This window comes from Hyperolius riggenbachi, chromosome 1 (genome assembly GCF_040937935.1).
Source record: "Hyperolius riggenbachi isolate aHypRig1 chromosome 1, aHypRig1.pri, whole genome shotgun sequence".
Lineage (NCBI taxonomy): Eukaryota > Metazoa > Chordata > Amphibia > Anura > Hyperoliidae > Hyperolius > Hyperolius riggenbachi.
The window spans coordinates 175,639,849-175,657,879 of record NC_090646.1 but is presented as its reverse complement, the minus strand read 5'-3'; the positions used below and the strand labels follow the sequence as shown (position 1 = coordinate 175,657,879).

The 18,031-nt window shown below is 44.2% G+C and overlaps 1 protein-coding gene across 2 annotated transcripts in view; it reads left to right on the top strand.

Moving 5' to 3' along the window:
* The first annotated feature begins 10,227 nt into the window (after positions 1-10,227).
* Positions 10,228-18,031, top strand: part of TMEM144 (transmembrane protein 144) — a 35,571-nt gene continuing 27,767 nt past the window's right edge. Inside the window, exons 1-2 of one of the 2 annotated variants that reach the window (XM_068278870.1) lie at positions 10,228-10,346; positions 14,447-14,631. In XM_068278870.1, the coding sequence (XP_068134971.1) occupies positions 14,490-14,631 (142 nt within the window). In that variant the 5' untranslated portion in view covers positions 10,228-10,346; positions 14,447-14,489. Of the gene's footprint in view, positions 10,359-14,446; positions 14,632-18,031 lie in introns of both variants that reach the window. The other variant, XM_068278871.1, reaches the window with a different exon arrangement.

Below are 18,031 nucleotides of genomic sequence, written 5' to 3'. Positions count from 1 at the left end.
TCACAGCCAATCACTGGACAATCAAAGCCAATCACAGCCAATCACAAGGCAATCACAGCCCAATCACAGGGCAATCACGGGACAATCGCAGGTCAATCACGGGACAATCACAGGCCAATCACGGGACAATCACAGGCCAATCACAGGGCAATCAAAGCCGATCACGGGACAATCAAATACAATTACGGGACAATCAAATACAATTACAGCACAATCAAATACAATGACAGCACAATCAAATACAGTTACAGCACAATCAAATACAATGCACTGGGAAGGTGATTGGGGGGGGGGGGGGGAGTCTGAGGGCGATCTGAGGGTGAGGGGGGTTGATTAGGTGCCCGCACGGGGCAGATTGGGTCCTGATCTGATGAGTGGCAGACACAGGGGGTGACCGATGGGAGATCAGTGAGTGATTACAGGGGAGAATAGATGTACACAATGAACTGGGGAGGTTATCAGGAGGGGGGGGGGGTCTGAGGGCAATCTGAGGGTCTGGGTGGGTGATCAGGGACAGCTTAGGGTCTGCTCTGATGGGTGGTGGTGACAAGGGGTGATAGACAGGTGACAGACAGGTGATAGACAGGTGATCAGTGGGTGATCAGAGGGTAAGGCAGATGTATACAAGTGTATACAGTATACAGGGGGGTAGTCTGGGGGGGGGGGTCTGGGGGGATCTGAGGGTAGGAAGGGGTGATCAAGGGACCCTAGGGGGCAGTTAGGGACCTAATGTAAATAATAGCGTCGGCAGATAGTGGCAGGGGGTGATTGATGGGTGTATTAGGGGGTGCTTGGGTGTAAACGGGTGTGCTGGGGTGGTCAGGGGGGGTCCTGAGGGCTGGGGTGGGCGATCGGGGGGTCTGTGGCTGAAAAAAACAAGTGTTGTGCAGCTTACGGACAGGGCTGCCTCCTCCTCTGATGGTGCACGGACGAAGAGTGCGGAGGAGGAGGAGGCAGCCTGTATAATACACTTTGTCATGTAAACAAAGTGTATTATACATTTCTATTGGCCAGATCGTAATTTTAAACCCCGCCGGCGCTGCTAATTGGCCGGCGGGGTATCGGGCAAGGTGGGCGGGACCATTTGCGGCGGGCAGCGCGCGTCATAAATGACGCGATCGGTCCCCGGACACGCCTTAAGGACCCGCCGCCGTCAGGCGCATTGCGTTCTTAAGGCGTCCACTTTGCCGCCGCCCATGGGCTGTGGGCGGTCGGCAAGTGGTTAAAGAGCATATTTACATAGTGGCCTGCAAAGCTAAACTACGTCTAGGGCAATCAGCAGCACATCTAGCTTAACAACAGCCCTGTTTCCCATCTGTGGAGACAGGCATGTGGCACAATACATGAAAACTACTGTATTAGAAGTTTTCACTACAAAATCATATTCTGCAATTCAGTCCCTGAAGTGAGAAGCATCTGAAATGCAGTATTGAGGTAAAAGCAGTATAATATGCAGTGTGCCAAAAACACAAATTATCTAAACAGACTCATGACTTGCTACTCCTTCACATAGTATAAAGACTTTCACAATCTTTTCACTCCAGCTTGCATTCCTATCCTAACTCATACCCACATGTAAATTATACCCCATCATCATATTCATGTTTTTCTCAGCAGACAAGGAATCACAAGACTTGTCCAAAGTCACAAGGAATTATTGCAGACAAGTTTCACTCTTCGTTTTGCCGGCTCTTGAGTTCTGACCACAAGATGACCCCAGCCAAACCTCCCAATAGAACCTGAAATCCACCTCTCTGTTAAAACGGTTAGTCATTAGTCTTTAGGGGTGGGGGACAAGGACAAACAATAAGCAGGCACATAAATGAACATACAACTGCAATATTGCTTTTTTTTTTTTTTTTAACAAAATGCCATGAGAGCCCTCTAGTGGCTCATGTAGGGTGCTGCTAGAGAGATGCAGCCTCGCTAGTTTCTAAATTTAGACCTGTCTCATCCCTAGTTTGCCATGGACCAGTTTTACAAGACAAGAATGAGTCCCACATGTCACATTGTTATTACAATTACGGTAAAAACATGACATTCCTGTTCCTCCGCTCTCTAGTTTGTTCTACATCTCTAAAGACTTATGATACCTGTGTGACAAAGGTTAGGTTTTTGTTATGCCTTTGTCAAACACCTTGCCATTCCTAGCCTAAAAGCTGTTTCCTGAACTGAAAGAAAATGTGGAACAGATCAAAATGTATGGTTTAAATATATATCATTAAGTGGCAGCATTTGATAGCAAAATAAATTAATGCATATGACAAAAAAAATGGGTCCATAACCAATTATTTAGCTGAGGGATGTCAAACTCACGTACAAAGTGGGCTGAAATTGAAGATGGGGACCAAGTTGTGGGCCAACCTCAATGTCTAGTGGCCACCTCCCTCCCTTATAAAGTCACCTGGTGTCTAATGGCCCCTCCTTCCTTCCCTATACAGTTTCATTGTCTCTAGTTCTCCTTCCACCCTTCCCTATACAGTTCCCTGGTGTCTAGTGTCCCCTCCCTCCCCTATACAGTTCCCTAGTGTCTAGTGGCCCTTCTCCCTCCCCTCTAGAATTCCCTGGTGTCTAGTGGTTTCCCCCTTCCTCCCCATATGGTATACCTGGTGATATAGGGTTTTACTGTCATTATAGCTTCCCTGGTGTTCTAGAGTGAGCCAAACAAAATGCAAAGTGAGAAAACTAATTGTGGACCGAAGTAGATGGCTCTGCGGGCAGATTTGTCCCGCAGGCCAGAGTTTGACATGTATTCTCTAGCTTAGTACACGTACTGTATAAATCTATGGTATGCACAATTACCCATTAGTGCTTGGATGTGAGACGAGAAGGCTTTGCCTGCTACTTGATCTTTCATATCGATTTGATAAAGGTGGCAGTTCTAAAGGAAGATGACTACAATCAACATGGGCAAAAAATGATTACAGCATTTAGTTTTGAGTGTTTTATTACTTTTTACACTGATAGCCAATGGGTAAGAGGTCTGGTATAAGAACCCTATACTCATTGGACAGGGCAAATGTGCTTATCTGATCCCTTTGTTGAACTGAACTGACAAGCTCAAGTAGCTGAAATAGAAGTATTTCATAAAAATGTTGCTGTTTCTTACCTCAATAATCTTTTGTTAAGTCTAAAGAGCTGCATGCACTATAAAGGAACTCTGAAGTAGTCTGTAACATGATCAGATAAACGTGTATGCGCAGCCCCAATATAACTTAGAAATAGCCACTATTCCTTTTGTATTTTTAGACTTTTTTCCTGATGCAAATTTGGGTCTGGAATGGCAGCCTACTGAATCCAATATGCTTGCTCACACGGCAAATGCTTTTCTAAGCGCCAGTGATTTGAAAAATTCTTGCTAATATAATGCTATGTGTGGGTTCTCACTTGAGCGATGTGATTTTTTTAAAATCTTCCTTGCCCTTACATCAGCAAGAGCTTTTCAAATCACTGCCGCTAACCACTTCAGCCCGCAGGTGTTTTCACCTCCAAGAAAGAAGCAATTTTCCCGTCAGTGCTCCTTCCATTCATTCACCAATAACTTTATTACTACTTATCACAACAAAACGGTCTATATCGGTTTATATTTTTCACCACCAATTAGGCTTTCTTTGGGTGGTACATTTTTGCTAAGTTATTTTATTCTAAATGCATTTTAAAGGGAATGATAAGAAAAAAAATGAAAAAAATCATTATTTCTCAGTTTTCGGACATTATAGTTTTAAAATAAAACGTTCTTCTGTGCATAAAACACATTTTATTTGCTCATTTGTTGCGGTTATTGCAACGTTTAAAATATTTCCCTAGTACAATGTATGGCGCCAATATATTATTTGGAAATAAAGGTGCATTTTTTCAGTTTTGCGTCCATCACTAATTACAAGCCCATATAGGCAAAAAATAACAGTAATATACCCTCACAACATACATATTAAAAAAGGATGGTTTCTAAGGTAACAATTTATGTATTTTTTTAAAACTGTCATTTTTTGTTTTACTTTTTTTTTTAATCTACGGGGAGGGAGTGGAGTTAATGAGGCTTTATTAAATGTGTAATGTATTTTTTTTCTACTTTAACTTTACCTTTTGACCCTTTACTGCCTGTACCTCTCTCCAAGATGCTGGTCTGTAACAATTGTTCATGATTTTAAATTGAAGCAATAAATTGATGTTTTAGCCGGATGTGCACCGTCGCTGTTTCTCTACTCTTAAGTGTTTACCTTTTGGCCACTAGGTGGCACTAAGCACTCTCCTGGAAGTTACCAGGAAGTGCTCAACCTTTTTTTTTTTTTTTTTACATTTTGTGAAGTTCCGTTTTTATGAATCAACATGCCTCGTGATTGGAGGCATGTTGATTCATTCCCAGGGGATTGTTTGCCTCCCTTCTGAAATCGAACCCCTGTAATAGAGGCGGGCAGAACCCGAAAAAAGGTCCTCCAGCACCCAAGGCTGAGACACCAAAGTGCGCCCCTCCTTCCCTTCCACCCCAGCCGTCACACACTGATTGCTATTAGACTAAGGTGCCACAGGGCCCCCAACCCCTTAACCTCCCTGGCGGTAATCCCGATCTGAGCTCGGGCTAGCTGCCGGAGGCTTAATAGAAGTGAATGGATTCAGCAGGGAGCTTTTACATGCCTCCCGGGCGATCCAGAGGTCGGTAGTCATTCTATTTCCTGTTCTCTGAGGCTCTGAGTCACTCTGGTGAGATCACCGTCATTGATCTTACCAAAGTGTTAGTGCCACCCGGTGGATGGAGGTAAAATTGCAGCGCTGGGGCCCAGGGAATTGAGTGAGAGCAGGGGCTGCTGCTGTCTTCCTGGCAGCATGATTGTTTCCTGATTTTAGGGTCTGAAATGTTCAGAAAAGACCCTAAAATCTGCAAATAATCATACTGCCAGGGAGTTTAATCTCTAGTTATCTGGCTTGCAGTCACTGCCATGTATCTCCTTTTCTTATTTCTCTCTGCTTCAAACACAATAGGGTAATGATAGCTGAGTGAGTTGTGCGCCCCCTCTTACACTGCACCTTGAGGCTGGAGCCTCTCTCGCCTCTGCCTTGGCCCTGGTGGCGGGGAACAAGCGTGCACCCGAAGGGCTACAAGCACTTGCCGCAACACTGCTGGACAAATATATTCGTCCAGATTGCCGCTAAGCAACTCCTGCTGCCTGAATATATTCGTCCACTTGAGCTTAAGTGGTTAAAAAGCACTGGTAGTGTGAACCAGGGAAAATGGAGGCGCTTAAAGAGACTCCGTAACAAAAATTGCATCCTGTTTTTTATCATCCTACAAGTTCAAAAAGCTATTCTAATGTGTTCTGGCTTACTGCAGCACTTTATACTATCACTGTCTCTGTAATAAATCAATGTATCTTTCCCCTGTCAGACTTGTCGGCCTGTGTCTGGAAGGCTGCCAAGTTCTTCAGTGTTGTGGTTCTGCTATGAACTCCCCCTTCCAGGCCCCTCTATGCACACTGCCTGTGTGTTATTTAGGATTAGAGCAGCTTCTCTCTTCTCTCTTATCTTTTACAAGCTGGATAAATCGTCCTCTGAGCTGGCTGGGCTTTCACATACTGAAGAATTACAGACAAGGGCAAAGCTGTTTGCAGGAAGAAACAAGCAGCCTGAAACTTCAGTGCATGAGAACAGGGGGAAAGAAACACACAAATGATCTCTTGAGATTCAAAAGGAAGGCTGTATACAGCCTGCTTGTGTATGGATGTATTTTCTATGTGTGGACATACTGTACATCAACCTACTTCCTGTTTTGGTGGCCATTTTGTTTGTTTATAAACAAACTTTTTAAAACTGTTTTTAACCACTTTTAATGCGGCGAGGAGCGGCGAAATTGTGTCAGAGGGTAATAGGAGATGTCCCCTAACGCACTGGTATATTTACTTTTGTGCGATTTTAACAATACAGATTCTCTTTAAAGTGGTCTAACACCCAGCATCTCAACTTTGCTTTAAAAGATTGCTTACAGCTTAGAAACTATTATGCCAGATTTTTTTTAGCAGAAATTCGCTGAATGGGTTAAACATGACATTTTAGTGTTGCATTTAGCTAGAAATCCGGCCTGTGCTGAGGTTCAGATACAAATGTATCTATTTACAATGTAAATAAACACACACCTCTCTGAGAGAGCATAGAGGGCTTCCCAGACAGGCTTTTCAGAGGTCTATTTGCATTCCAAACAAAGATACATTTGTATCTAAACCTCAGCACAGACTCGGATTTCTAGCTAAATGCAAAACTAAAATGTCATGTTTAACCCATTCAGTGAAGTTCTGCTTAAAAAAAAATCTGGCATAATAGTTTCTAAGCTGTAAGCAATCTTTTAAAGCAAAGTTGAAATGCTGGGTGTTAGACTGCTTTAAGGGGCTGTGGCCAATAAAACAGCAAAATTAACCCTTTTCACACTCTCATGCAAATACAGCAGACCAAACATTTAGGAACCACCACACATGCGCAAAGGGAGCCAATTACCGAGACCGATACCAGGTGGACAGAGCCACCTGGGAGGATGGTGAGGGATGCATCGGTGCTCATGGGGCTGGAGGAATCTTTTTAGTGTGCCCATCTCAGGTACACTTTAAGCCAGGTACACACTTTTATTTATGATTGGCGAATCGCTGACCAATTTTACCACCTCCATGTAGCGCGAGGGCCAATAGATATTGAATACTATGAACAGATTGTGCAGTTAAAACTTCATACTACATGGATGTGGTTACATTGTTTAGTGATTGGCCAATCACAATTTAAAGTGTGTGCCAGGCTTTAATCAATGTGGAGGGTCCGGTTCACTTTATCTTGGTGCCTCTGCTACTTTGGTGCTGAAAACTATGGCACTCTATTAACTTGGTGCTTGACAAGATGACGAAGAGTCAGGTTATTATTATTATCATTATTATTGATTTATATAGCGCCAGCATCTTCCGTGGTGCTGTACAACAGCATACAGGGTATAACAATACAAAGTAAACAGTACAACAGTTAATACAAGACAAGAGTGGATTACAGCTGATGCAGTGAACAAATTAACTACATATTTTACACAGTAGTGGGAGGTATGTACACCCATTACACAGCGTTTTGAGACAAAAGGGGAAGAGGCCCTGGCCAAAAGGCCTTACAGTATAATGGTTTAAGGTATAGGAGAATAAGTAATGGGAAGTTGTGTATGGGGTGGTAGAAATAGTGGTCAGTGGCTGAAGGTATGCTTGTCTGAAGAGGTGAGTTTTCAGATTGTGCTAAAGAGTAAGTGTGGGTGAGTGGCGGATGTGTTGAGGAAGAGTGTTCCAGAGGAGGCGAGAGGATCGAGAGAAGGTTTGTAGGCGGGAGTGAGAAGAGTTGACCAGCGAAGAGGACTGAAGGCTAATGTTAGTAGAGCGAATAATATTGGGAAATAAGATTTGATTTAGATAGGAAGGAGCAAGGTTGTGGAGAGCTTTGTAGGTGAGAGTAAAGGTAGCCATACACTGGTCGATTTGCCATCAGATTCGACCAACCATCAGAGAGAGATCGTATGGCTGCCTTTACTGTAAACAGATTGTGAATCGATTTCAGCATGAAACCGACCACAATCTGTGAAGCTGCCGCCACTGCTGCCCGCCAGCTATACATTACCTGATCTGGCCGGTGCGACTCCCCCGGTCTTCGCTCTCTTCTTCTCTACGCTGGTCTCCGGTCCAGCTGGCTTGCTTCACTGAACTTCCTGTCCAGGGGAAGTTTAAACAGTAGAGGGCGCTCAACTGTCAAAACTTCCTGCCGGGGCAGGAAGTTCAAGGAGGCTGCAGCCCTGGAGCCCGGAGCGGAGAAGAAGACAGCGGAGACCGAGGGAGTCGCGCCGGCCATAACAGGTAATGTATCTTTACTGTATTGCGTCAGTCGTCGGGCATTCGAACGCCGCTATCGACGCACTCCCGACCTGACGGCGATCGAGAAAAATCTTCCACATGGACGGATCGACGGGAACGATGGGTTTCGGACAGAAATCGATCGTTCTGTCAGCGTTTGCGCGATGATTTCACAGCAGATTCGATCACAGTGATCGAATCTGCTGTATATCGGCGGGAAAATCGTTAGGTGTATGGGCCCCTTAAGGATTTGAAAGTGTATCCTTTGTGTAACTGACAGCCAGTGAAGGGACTGACAGAGGGGGACTGGGCTGGAGAAGCAGGAAGGTCACCTGCTTCAACTGTCAGAAGGGTCTGGAATCTCTTTCAGGATTTTATAGCTGTTTATGTCCCAAGGGATTTTACCTAATTTCCTGTACAGTCAGAAATTGGGTAGATACATTCTTTTGAGGTTTGTTCCTAAGCTAGATTTAAAATGGTGCACACAAACAAGCTACGTTGAACGACATTACCCAGCAAAAAGAAACAATAAGTATGTTACGATGTTGTCCACACCCTATCCCAAACGACTATGTTGTTCAAATGTTGCGTTTGCAAGTGGACATGACATTTCATACAGACCTAATGTAATGAAATGTTGTTTGAACAACATTGTACATACAGTACGATTTCATGATATCTGCCCAATAATCATCAGAATTGTTCTCCCAGTTGGATAAGCCAGAATAAGCAATATTTGCCCTTAACGTTTAACAGTGTTTGGTTACAGCTTTCATACCGATTGATGCAGTGTTGCCAACTCATCCCTTTAATTACTGACACATATGAATTATACAGGTTTCGTGGCTAGGTAGATGCAGTTAAGGCACTGATTATATGTAAGTAGCCCCAGAACCTGTATAACTTAGATGTGTCAGTAATTAAAGGGATGAGTTGGCAACACTGGATTGATGTCCAATATGATGATATCTCTCGTTCATCGACATTTCAAATGACATAATTTGCAGTGGTTATCTGCACTGCGAAGGGTTTAGAGTCAATTTAAAACTGTAGAAACTGAGATCGCTAAAGCACATTATTTAACTACTTCCAGACCAGGCCAATTGCTGGGGACCTGTTATCCCTGCCAGGCAGTGTTGCCAACTCATCCCTTTAATTACTGACACATCTAAGTTATACAGGTTCTGGGGCTATTTGCACATAATCAGTGCCTTAACTGCATCTACCTAGCCACAAAACCTGTATAAATCATATGTGTCAGTAATTAAAGGGATGAGTTGGCAACACTGCTGCCAGGGCATAGATTTAATTACCCCGTCACATGCTTCCTCGGCTGCAGCACACTCACCCACCAGTGTTGCCAACTCATCCCTTTAATTACTGACACATCTAAGCAGGGCCGGGCCGAGGCATAGGCTGGAGAGGCTCCAGCCTCAGGGCGCAGTGTAGGAGGGGACGCACAATTCATTCAGCTGTCATTCCTAATTGTGTTTGAAGCAGAAAGAAATAAGAAAAGGGAGTTCATGGCAGTGACTGCAAGCCAGATAACTAGATCTTAAGGTGTTGGGGAGGTTGTGGCCCCTGTGGCGCTTTTTAGTCTAATAGCAATCAGTGTGTGATGGCTGGGGTGGCAGGGATGGAGGGGCGCACTTTGATGTCTCAACCTTGGGTGCTGGAGGACCTTGTCCCAGCTCTGCATCTAAGTTATACAGGTTCTGGGGCTACTTACACATAATCAGTGCCTTAACTGCATCTACCTAGCCACGAAACCTGTATAATTCATATGTGTCCGTAATTAAAGGGATGAGTTGGCAACACTGTCACCCACCCTGCTGTCAGTATGACAGCAAAGCTTGGGTCAACGTAATTGGCTCGAACTGCTTGTGGAGCTCTGCTTTCAGACTGGAGCGAACTTCGAGAGCGATGGGTCCGTGCGGCTTGACGGCGGTGAGCCCAGGTTGCAACTCAGATTACAGCTTGTATATCAATAACTTATATTGCTAATAAGAACAGTCTGTATAACAGAAAGGGTGTCCATTTAATAAAGAAATGACTTTCTAATTCAGAGCATCAGTTTATTGATTTAAATCTACGTCTTAGTAACTGAAATAAGCAAAACGTCTAAACCCTGTTTACCTTACTTTTCTAACACATGGCATGGCCACAGAACTAAATGCAAATCAGTGACGCTGTAGCTAGAACTGACTGTGGACATTGCAGACAGTCATGCTAACAGGAGAAGCAGGAGGACAATGATGATTACATATGCACTGAGTTATGACAACAAGACACTCAGACACGCCCATATGCTGGGTCACGTGGCTGCTTTGTAATTGGAGGTAAGCCAAGACAATGCTGAGCTGAGCTGACCTGGGTGTCATGTGACCAGGAAGAAAGTCTTCTGATCTGTTCTGTGCAGCTGGAAATCAGGAAACTAAAAGCTTCATTACTATAAACGCTGCTATCTATGTCAATGGATTGAACACAATCGTAAGTGATAGTGTAAGTTGGGTTTGTTTGAGCACTTTTTTTATGCACACGATAGCCAGATCAGCGTCATTGCTTGATACAGGTTTCATTACAGTGTATGGAATGAATAGATAGACTTGTCCAGTTCTCTGTACCGGTGAAGTAGCGATTGTGTATTGTGACATAATATATGTGCATTATTATAATAATAATAATAGTAAAAAATATAGCATTGCTGATACTTGGCAGTATGTACTGTCCTTGAGGACTATCACTGCAGAACAAGATGTGTGAATCTGAAATGGTAACTAGAGAGCAATGCTATATTTACTCTTTATCCAATATTTCTTTGCTGCTGGAGTGGTACCTAGAGATGAGCGTTTATACCGCTCTGGCATGTTTTGTCTCGTTTTTATTTAAGGTACTGGAGCCAGGGCTAATCAGACTTGGGACTGAATGATTAAATTATAGTTTAAAGTGTACCTGAAATCTATCTATCTATCTATCTATGTATATCTATGTATATCTATGTATATATATGTATATATATATATATATATATATATATATATATATATATATATATATATATATATATTCTCTGGATAATCCAGACACTTCCCCTATCTTCTTACACCACTCCATTCCAGCGCTGGGTCCCTCTAAACATATTAGACAGTAACGTTGAATATGCTGCTTGTGGCCGCACTCCCCTCCATGTATGAGCTTGTCCACACTGTGCCTGCGTGAGACCTGGATGCGCCTGCGCAGTAGCATAAAGCTGCTCGTGCGCAGCTTTTTCATCAGTGCATGTGTGGCTTTGTGCTACTGCACAGGAGCAGCCAGAACTTGCACAGGCACTGTGGCCGCTCTCGTACACAGGCGAGCATGGCTGCGAAGAAGAATTCGCTTCCGGACAGCAGCAGAGGGGTCTAAGAGGATCAGGGAAGCCTCTGGAGAATTGCAGAGGCTTCCCTCTACTGATGGAAGTATTTAGTTTGTTATTTGTTTTTTTTAAATGACTTCAGATTTGCTTTACTTAACCACTTTTGTACCAGCAGTCTCTTCCCCCTTAAGGACCAGAGACTGCTGGTACTGTACAACAGCGCTTACTGATGAATCACAGCAATAATCTGTCGCTCCCACCCGTCACGCCGTTCTTTCTCCGCAGCAGGCTCCTCTCGCTGCTGTCTCTATGACGGCAGATTGCTGTGTGCCAGTTAGGAGCCGCTATCATTGCCTTCTGACCCTGTCAATCAATGTAAGCCAATGGGATTGGCTTACAGTGATGACAGGGCCAGGAGCCAATGATAGCAGCTTCTGAACGGCTCTATGAGACGACAGAGCGAGCGAATTGCGGCGGGTGCAGAACGGCGAGATCGGCGGTATCCACAGGGACGCGCAATTTACTGCAACGTAGAGTTTACGTCCAGTCAGGGCCACAGCACCACCTGCTGGATGTAGATTTGTACTGTGTCAGTCAAGAAGAGGTTAATCAAGCTGTAAATTATTGTATAATTTGCCCCCTCATCAGCCCTGTGTAAAATTCAGTTCAGCTCATGTAGAAGTACTGTCGCCTGCACAGTTCGGGACTTGATTCCTTGGGTGGCAGATAGGAGCTAAGTGCTCAACAGACGTATCTCTAGCCCAGAAGTGTCTGTTGCTTTGGAGAGGGAGGAAAGACCATGTGCTGTGCATAACTGAGTGTGGTGAATAGGTGTCTCTAATGCCGGGAATACACGGTGCGTTTCCATTAGATGGCTCGATTGATCATTTCCGACGTGTCCGATCACCCGCCGGATCGATTCCACGCTTGATACCGCGGGTGGGACAATAGAAAAAGATAAGGAAAATGAGCAGAAGATAAGAGAATCGCCCACGGGGACAAGCGAGAATCGATCTGGCGACATAATCGAGCCGCGGAAACGTCCCGTGTATTCCCGCCATTAAGCTCCGGCATGCCAGATCTTTAGGCCACATCAGGAAACTCCTGTGCATGCTAGATTCTCGGCCAAAGCAGACCTTAAAGGGACCCTGAGCTCAAGCGAAAATGGAATTTCCACTTACCTGTGGCTTCCTCCAGCCCCCGAGCTCCCCGGTTTCCTCCTCGCTCCTCTCCCGGTCACGCTGGCGGCTCCATTAATTGGCGACTTCAGCCTGAAGTCGCCCGTGTGAGTCCTTGCATGCACTCTGTCATTGCGCCGGCCGGTGTGAGAGTCCTGCGCATGAGCAGTTCAGTCTTAGAGAACACATTTATTTACACATAAAATGCACTGCATGTAGAAGAGGCAGGAAGTGGGATAGAAGACAGAGCACAAATGGAGCAGCCACTGGGACAGGTGAAGTACTACAATGCAGCTACTCATCGTGCAGGGGCCCTGAGGAGAAGCCAAGAGGAGACCTCCTGCGGGCGGGCGGGGGAGCGGCCACTTGGGGGCACCAGGGCTGACTTTGCTGGGTGGGGTCCAAGTTACCTTTTGCCCTGGCAGGACAGTGTGAGGAATTAAGTAAGTGCCCCAGGATGCTATAAGAACCACTGAGTATGTAGGGACACACTAAGGCTACTTTCCCACCAAGACGTTGCGTTTTAGAGGACGTTATGGTCGCATAAAGTGCCCCTAACGCAGCGCATGGTGGTGTTGAAGTCAGATTGAGCTGCGTTATGCAGCTCTCAAAGCAGCCGCTCCAGGTTAGTGATAGGAAGTCTGGATCTTTTTAAGGATTCGGATGATTTGAATCGGATCATTGAAAAGATCCGGATCTTTGAACAGAATCATTTGAATCATTTTACTAGGTAAGCAGACTGGGGGTGAAATGACTAGCAGGACGGGACTTTCCCTGCACTGTACATTCTGTATGTTCGTGCTTCTTCCAGACAGACATCCACTGTGAACCGAATCTTTCATTGTGATGATCTGGATGATTCGACTCACAAAAAAGATCCGGATCAAATGAACGATTCGTTCATGATCCGGACATCACTACAGTCCCACCATGAGTCTCCACAGTGCAGCGAATATTAATTAGCCAGGTGGCTGGCTGCGGAGGAGGAGGGGAGACCTCCTCCTCCAACATTACTGAGCATCTGCAAACAGTCTAACGCTGCTTAGCCCAGTATAACGTACAGCATGCAGCACTTTGTTTAAACGTGCTGCGTTACTATGTAACCCAACGTGTGCACTGTGAACAGCACATTGATTTTACAGTGCTGTGAGTTAGGCTGCGTTACTGGCTGCTGTAACGTGGAACTTTACCGTCCCACTCTGAAACCAGCCTAGGAGAGGGAAACTGGAATGGTAGGATGCTCTGAGGGTGGCATTGAAATGGTGGGACACAATATGAAGTGGGCACTGGAATTCTGAGACACGTTGAAAGGAGGACACTGGAATGCTGAAACACACTGTGAGAAAGTCACTGGAATGTTGAGGCACAGTTTGAGGAGGACACGAACGCTAGGGCAGACTGTTAAAGTGGACACAAGAATGCTGGGACAGACTATGAGGGGGAAACTGAAACACTGTGATACAACTCACCATGAATGTAAAACATTTTGAGCACAGATAAACCATGGAAAGAATAAAAAGTGAACGCCGGCAAGGCAAATTCTATGTTGGGTACTATATGTACCTACGTTTATCTCATTGCATCCTATGTCAGTTCAGGTACAACTCTTTTGGAATTAGAAGATATCTTAAAATAAATACTTACAGTTGATTGGACAGAGGTACAGATTAGTCCTAGGTCCTTCAGTAAGTGATGGAGGCTGCAGTTGTCAGTTTGTCTCAGAAGTGGGTGATTGAGGAAGTTCCTGTTGAGGTTGCTGGTACCAAAAACAAATGGTAATTTCTCCCACATCATTGCTCTAAAGGTCTTGAATGCCTTCCTGATTTACAGACATTTTTCAGGATGGAGTTTCCTTGCAGTCCTTTTTCTCTGGTTATTATCACATCCCTATTCACCAGGATCATTGGAAGTATGTTACAGCGACTGTTTGGGTCCAAAAGGTTTAACCTTTCCCTGTGCAATCTTCTTTCTGTAGTTGTTTGGAATGCAATTTATTAATTTTCTGTTATGACTTACGGTACTTATGGAGTCAGCTTTTTCCCTTTTTTTTGTTTTAGAAACTCCAAAGATCCAATAGTAGAAGCCCGAGGAGTAGCAGTCATGGAGATCTGGTGGGCCAACACCAACAACACCCTTGACAATAACAGTTCCAATCTTGCCATTGGCTTCACTTCTTCTGCCATATCTGTTATTCTGTTTGGTTCCAATTTTGTGCCAGTGAAGAAGTTTGACACCGGAGATGGTATTCCACTGTTTTTGACCTTGCATTATGTGTCATATTAATCAGTCATTCAGGGGCATGACCAGAAATCACTACCCCCTACAACTCCACACCCCAACTAAACCCCCACCCTCTGTCCCCTCCCCTCTAATGTACTGATTGCGGTCTTGAGATTTACAACACCCCTTTCTGTGCCACCTCTTGAGTGATCACTGCTGTGTGTGCCTAGGCCCTAGAACCTTAGTTCAAGCACTGTGGATTCTGGCAGCATAAACAGAAGTCGGGTCCATTGTGTAAACACTGTTGCAGTCCAAAGCCTCTTGTAGTCCTAGAATCCAAGGTATGTAGAGAGTCCGCAGCTCTCTCTCTCTCTCTCTCTCTCTCTCCTCTCTCTCTCCTCTCTCTCCTCTCTCTCCTCTCTCCTCTCTCTCCTCTCTCTCCTCTCTCTCCTCTCTCTCCTCTCTCTCCTCTCTCTCCTCTCTCTCCTCTCTCTCCTCTCTCTCCTCTCTCTCCTCTCTCTCCTCTCTCTCCTCTCTCTCCTCTCTCTCCTCTCTCTCCTCTCTCTCCTCTCTCTCCTCTCTCTCCTCTCTCTCCTCTCTCTCCTCTCTCTCTCTCCATCATTACCACAAATACAAAATCTAGCATCCGTTAATCCTCATTTAAAATATAGCAAACATTACCACCAGTGGCAGCCATTCTGCTGCTGCTCCTCAGTCTCAGGTGCTGGGGAGAGCGGTCCACTATCTGGCCAAGTCCGAAATTGGGTTAGAATCATGACCACTTTTTAGTCTCCTTTTATATGATAAAGGTAACCTGAAGTGAGTATATGAAGGCTGCCATATTTATTTGTTTTTAAGCAATACCAGTTGCCTGGCAGTCCTGCTGATCCACTTGGCTGCAGTAGTGTAGTCACACCTGAAACAATCTTGTGGTTATTCTAGTCAAACTTCTTTCAGAAACATCTGATCTGCATGCTTTTTCAGGGTCTATGGCTTAAAGTATTAGAGGAAGAGGATCGTGGGGACAGCCAGGCAGTGTCCATTGCTTAAAATGAAATGCATATGTCAGCCTCTGTATTCCTCTGACTTCAGGTGTAGTTTAACCACTTAAGTCTATCTGGACGGATATATCCGTCGAGATAGACTGTGCCGCTGCCTGAGGCGCGCGATCGCGCCCGCTGCCTGCCGTTACCCCCCTGATCAGTGAATGGGAATATAATTCCCATTCACCGATCGAAGTTCCCCGCAGAAAACACAACGCTCTCTAATCAGAGAGCGCGGTATTTCTGCAAAAAAAAATTCACAGCCTCCTTGTAGTTCCTGGAAGCGTGATCGCACGCTCCAGGACTTTTTTGACCGTGGCCATCTTGTGGCCTAATAGTAAACTACACCCACATACATTTTTTACATTTAAAATTATCTGTTTCCCTCCCCCACCTAAAATTACCCAAATACATTTTTTAATAAATTTTTTTTTTAAAAATTACAATTAAAAAAACAAACAAAAAACACAGAAATAGTTACCTAAGGGTCTGAATGTTTTAAATATACATGTAAAGAGAGTATCTTATTATATTTTTTAAAAATTATAAGCTTGTAAATAGTGATGGATGCAAATTGAAAAAATGCACCTTTGTTTCTAAGTAAAATATCGGAGCCATAAATTGTGATAGGGACATAATTTAAACGGTGTAATAACCGGGACAAATGGGCAAATAAAATACATGAGTTTTAATTACAGTAGCATGTATTACCGGTAATTTTAAACTATAATGGCCAAAAACTGAGAAATAATGATTTTTTTCCATTTCTTTCTTAATCTTCCTGTTAAAATGGATTTAGAAAAAAATAATTCTTAGCAAAATGTACCACGCAAAAAAAAAGCCCAATTAGTGGCAGAAAAAACAAGATATAGAACAATTATTTGGGATAAGTAGCGTTCATGGCGAATGAATGGGAGGTGAACTTTGCTCGGATGCATACGATTTTCGACACTGTAGGCTGAAGTGGTTAAGAAATGCAGGTCATGAAAGCAGTGTATGTGCAATATTTTGTGGGTAGGAACCAGCGGAGTGCAAAATGAGACACAGTCTTAACTGCCTTAAGACCGCCTCACGCCAATTTGCGTTAAGTCCTTGGGGCGTGGTTTGCAGGGGATCACACGCCCAGCTCCGCTCCTTCATCAGTCTCCCAGCGGTGATCGCTGCTAGGAGACTATTTACATTGTACAGTGCTGTGATCTACGGCAGCACTGTACTGGGGACAGCCGTGTCACTCGCCTGTTCCCTGGGGAGGCACAAGAGCCGATCACTGTCATTGGCTAGCAGAGGGAGGGGGTATTAAATACAAAAATAAGGAAATTTATTGAATAAACTATATAAACAAATACAAAAAACAAACACTGCACAAGGAATCTGAGCCCACCAACAGAAAGCTCTGTTGGTGGGCAGAAAAGGGGGGGGGGAATCACGTGTGTGCCGAGTTGTATGGCCCTGCAGTGAGCCCTTAAAGCTGCAGTGGCCTGAATTGCAAAAAATAGCCCGGTCACTGGGTAGGTGTAAGCCTATGGTCCTGAAGTGGTTAAATGGCTTTTTAATTGGTTCTGGTTTTTTTATTAATTTATTTTTGGTAATTGTTTTTCCCCATCACACTGTTCTATTCTCTTTACAGTATTTTACCTTTGCAGTCAACCTGACTAAAGAAAACTACTTTCTATGTTTATTTGCCATAACACTTTCTTTGATTGCCTTCTTAAATTGTTATGTTCTCTCTGTCATCATTTAGGTGTCTAGATGCATGCTATAATGTGCTGCAGACTGTTCTACATTTGTTGTTTTTGCTGTTTTTTTCTTTGTGTTTTATAATTAATAAACATCACCTTTAATTGGGGGGGGATCTCATGCTTGGCAAATACAGGTAGTCCCCGGTTAATGAACGAGATAGGGACTGTAGGTTTGTTCTTAACCTGAATCTGTTCTTCAGTTGGAACATTGTGCCATCTCTGTCCCCTGTACCTCGTCTGTGCCCCCCTGAGCCTCCAGTGTCCCCCTCTGTGTCACCTCTGTGTCACCTCTGCCTTTTGTACCTGCTAATACAAGTTTAAAATCCATTTTTTTTTTAATCGATTTTTCTCAAAAACTACAAGTCCAATTTGAACATTTTTTTTGGCTTGTTCCCATACAAACAGAGAATCCATGCTGTTCGTATCGGCGGGTCGTTCGTAAGTCGGGCATTCGTAAGTCAGGGACTACCTGTACATCTTTCAACTTGCATGCACACATGTAGGTGTGATTTTGCCATATTAAGACACTACAAGGTGAATCAAGATATTCCATCCAAAATGACACGATTTTAATGCAGTATTTCTTGAGTGTCATACCAGACCATAGTGATGGCCTCCCTTTTTTTTTTTTTTTTTTTTT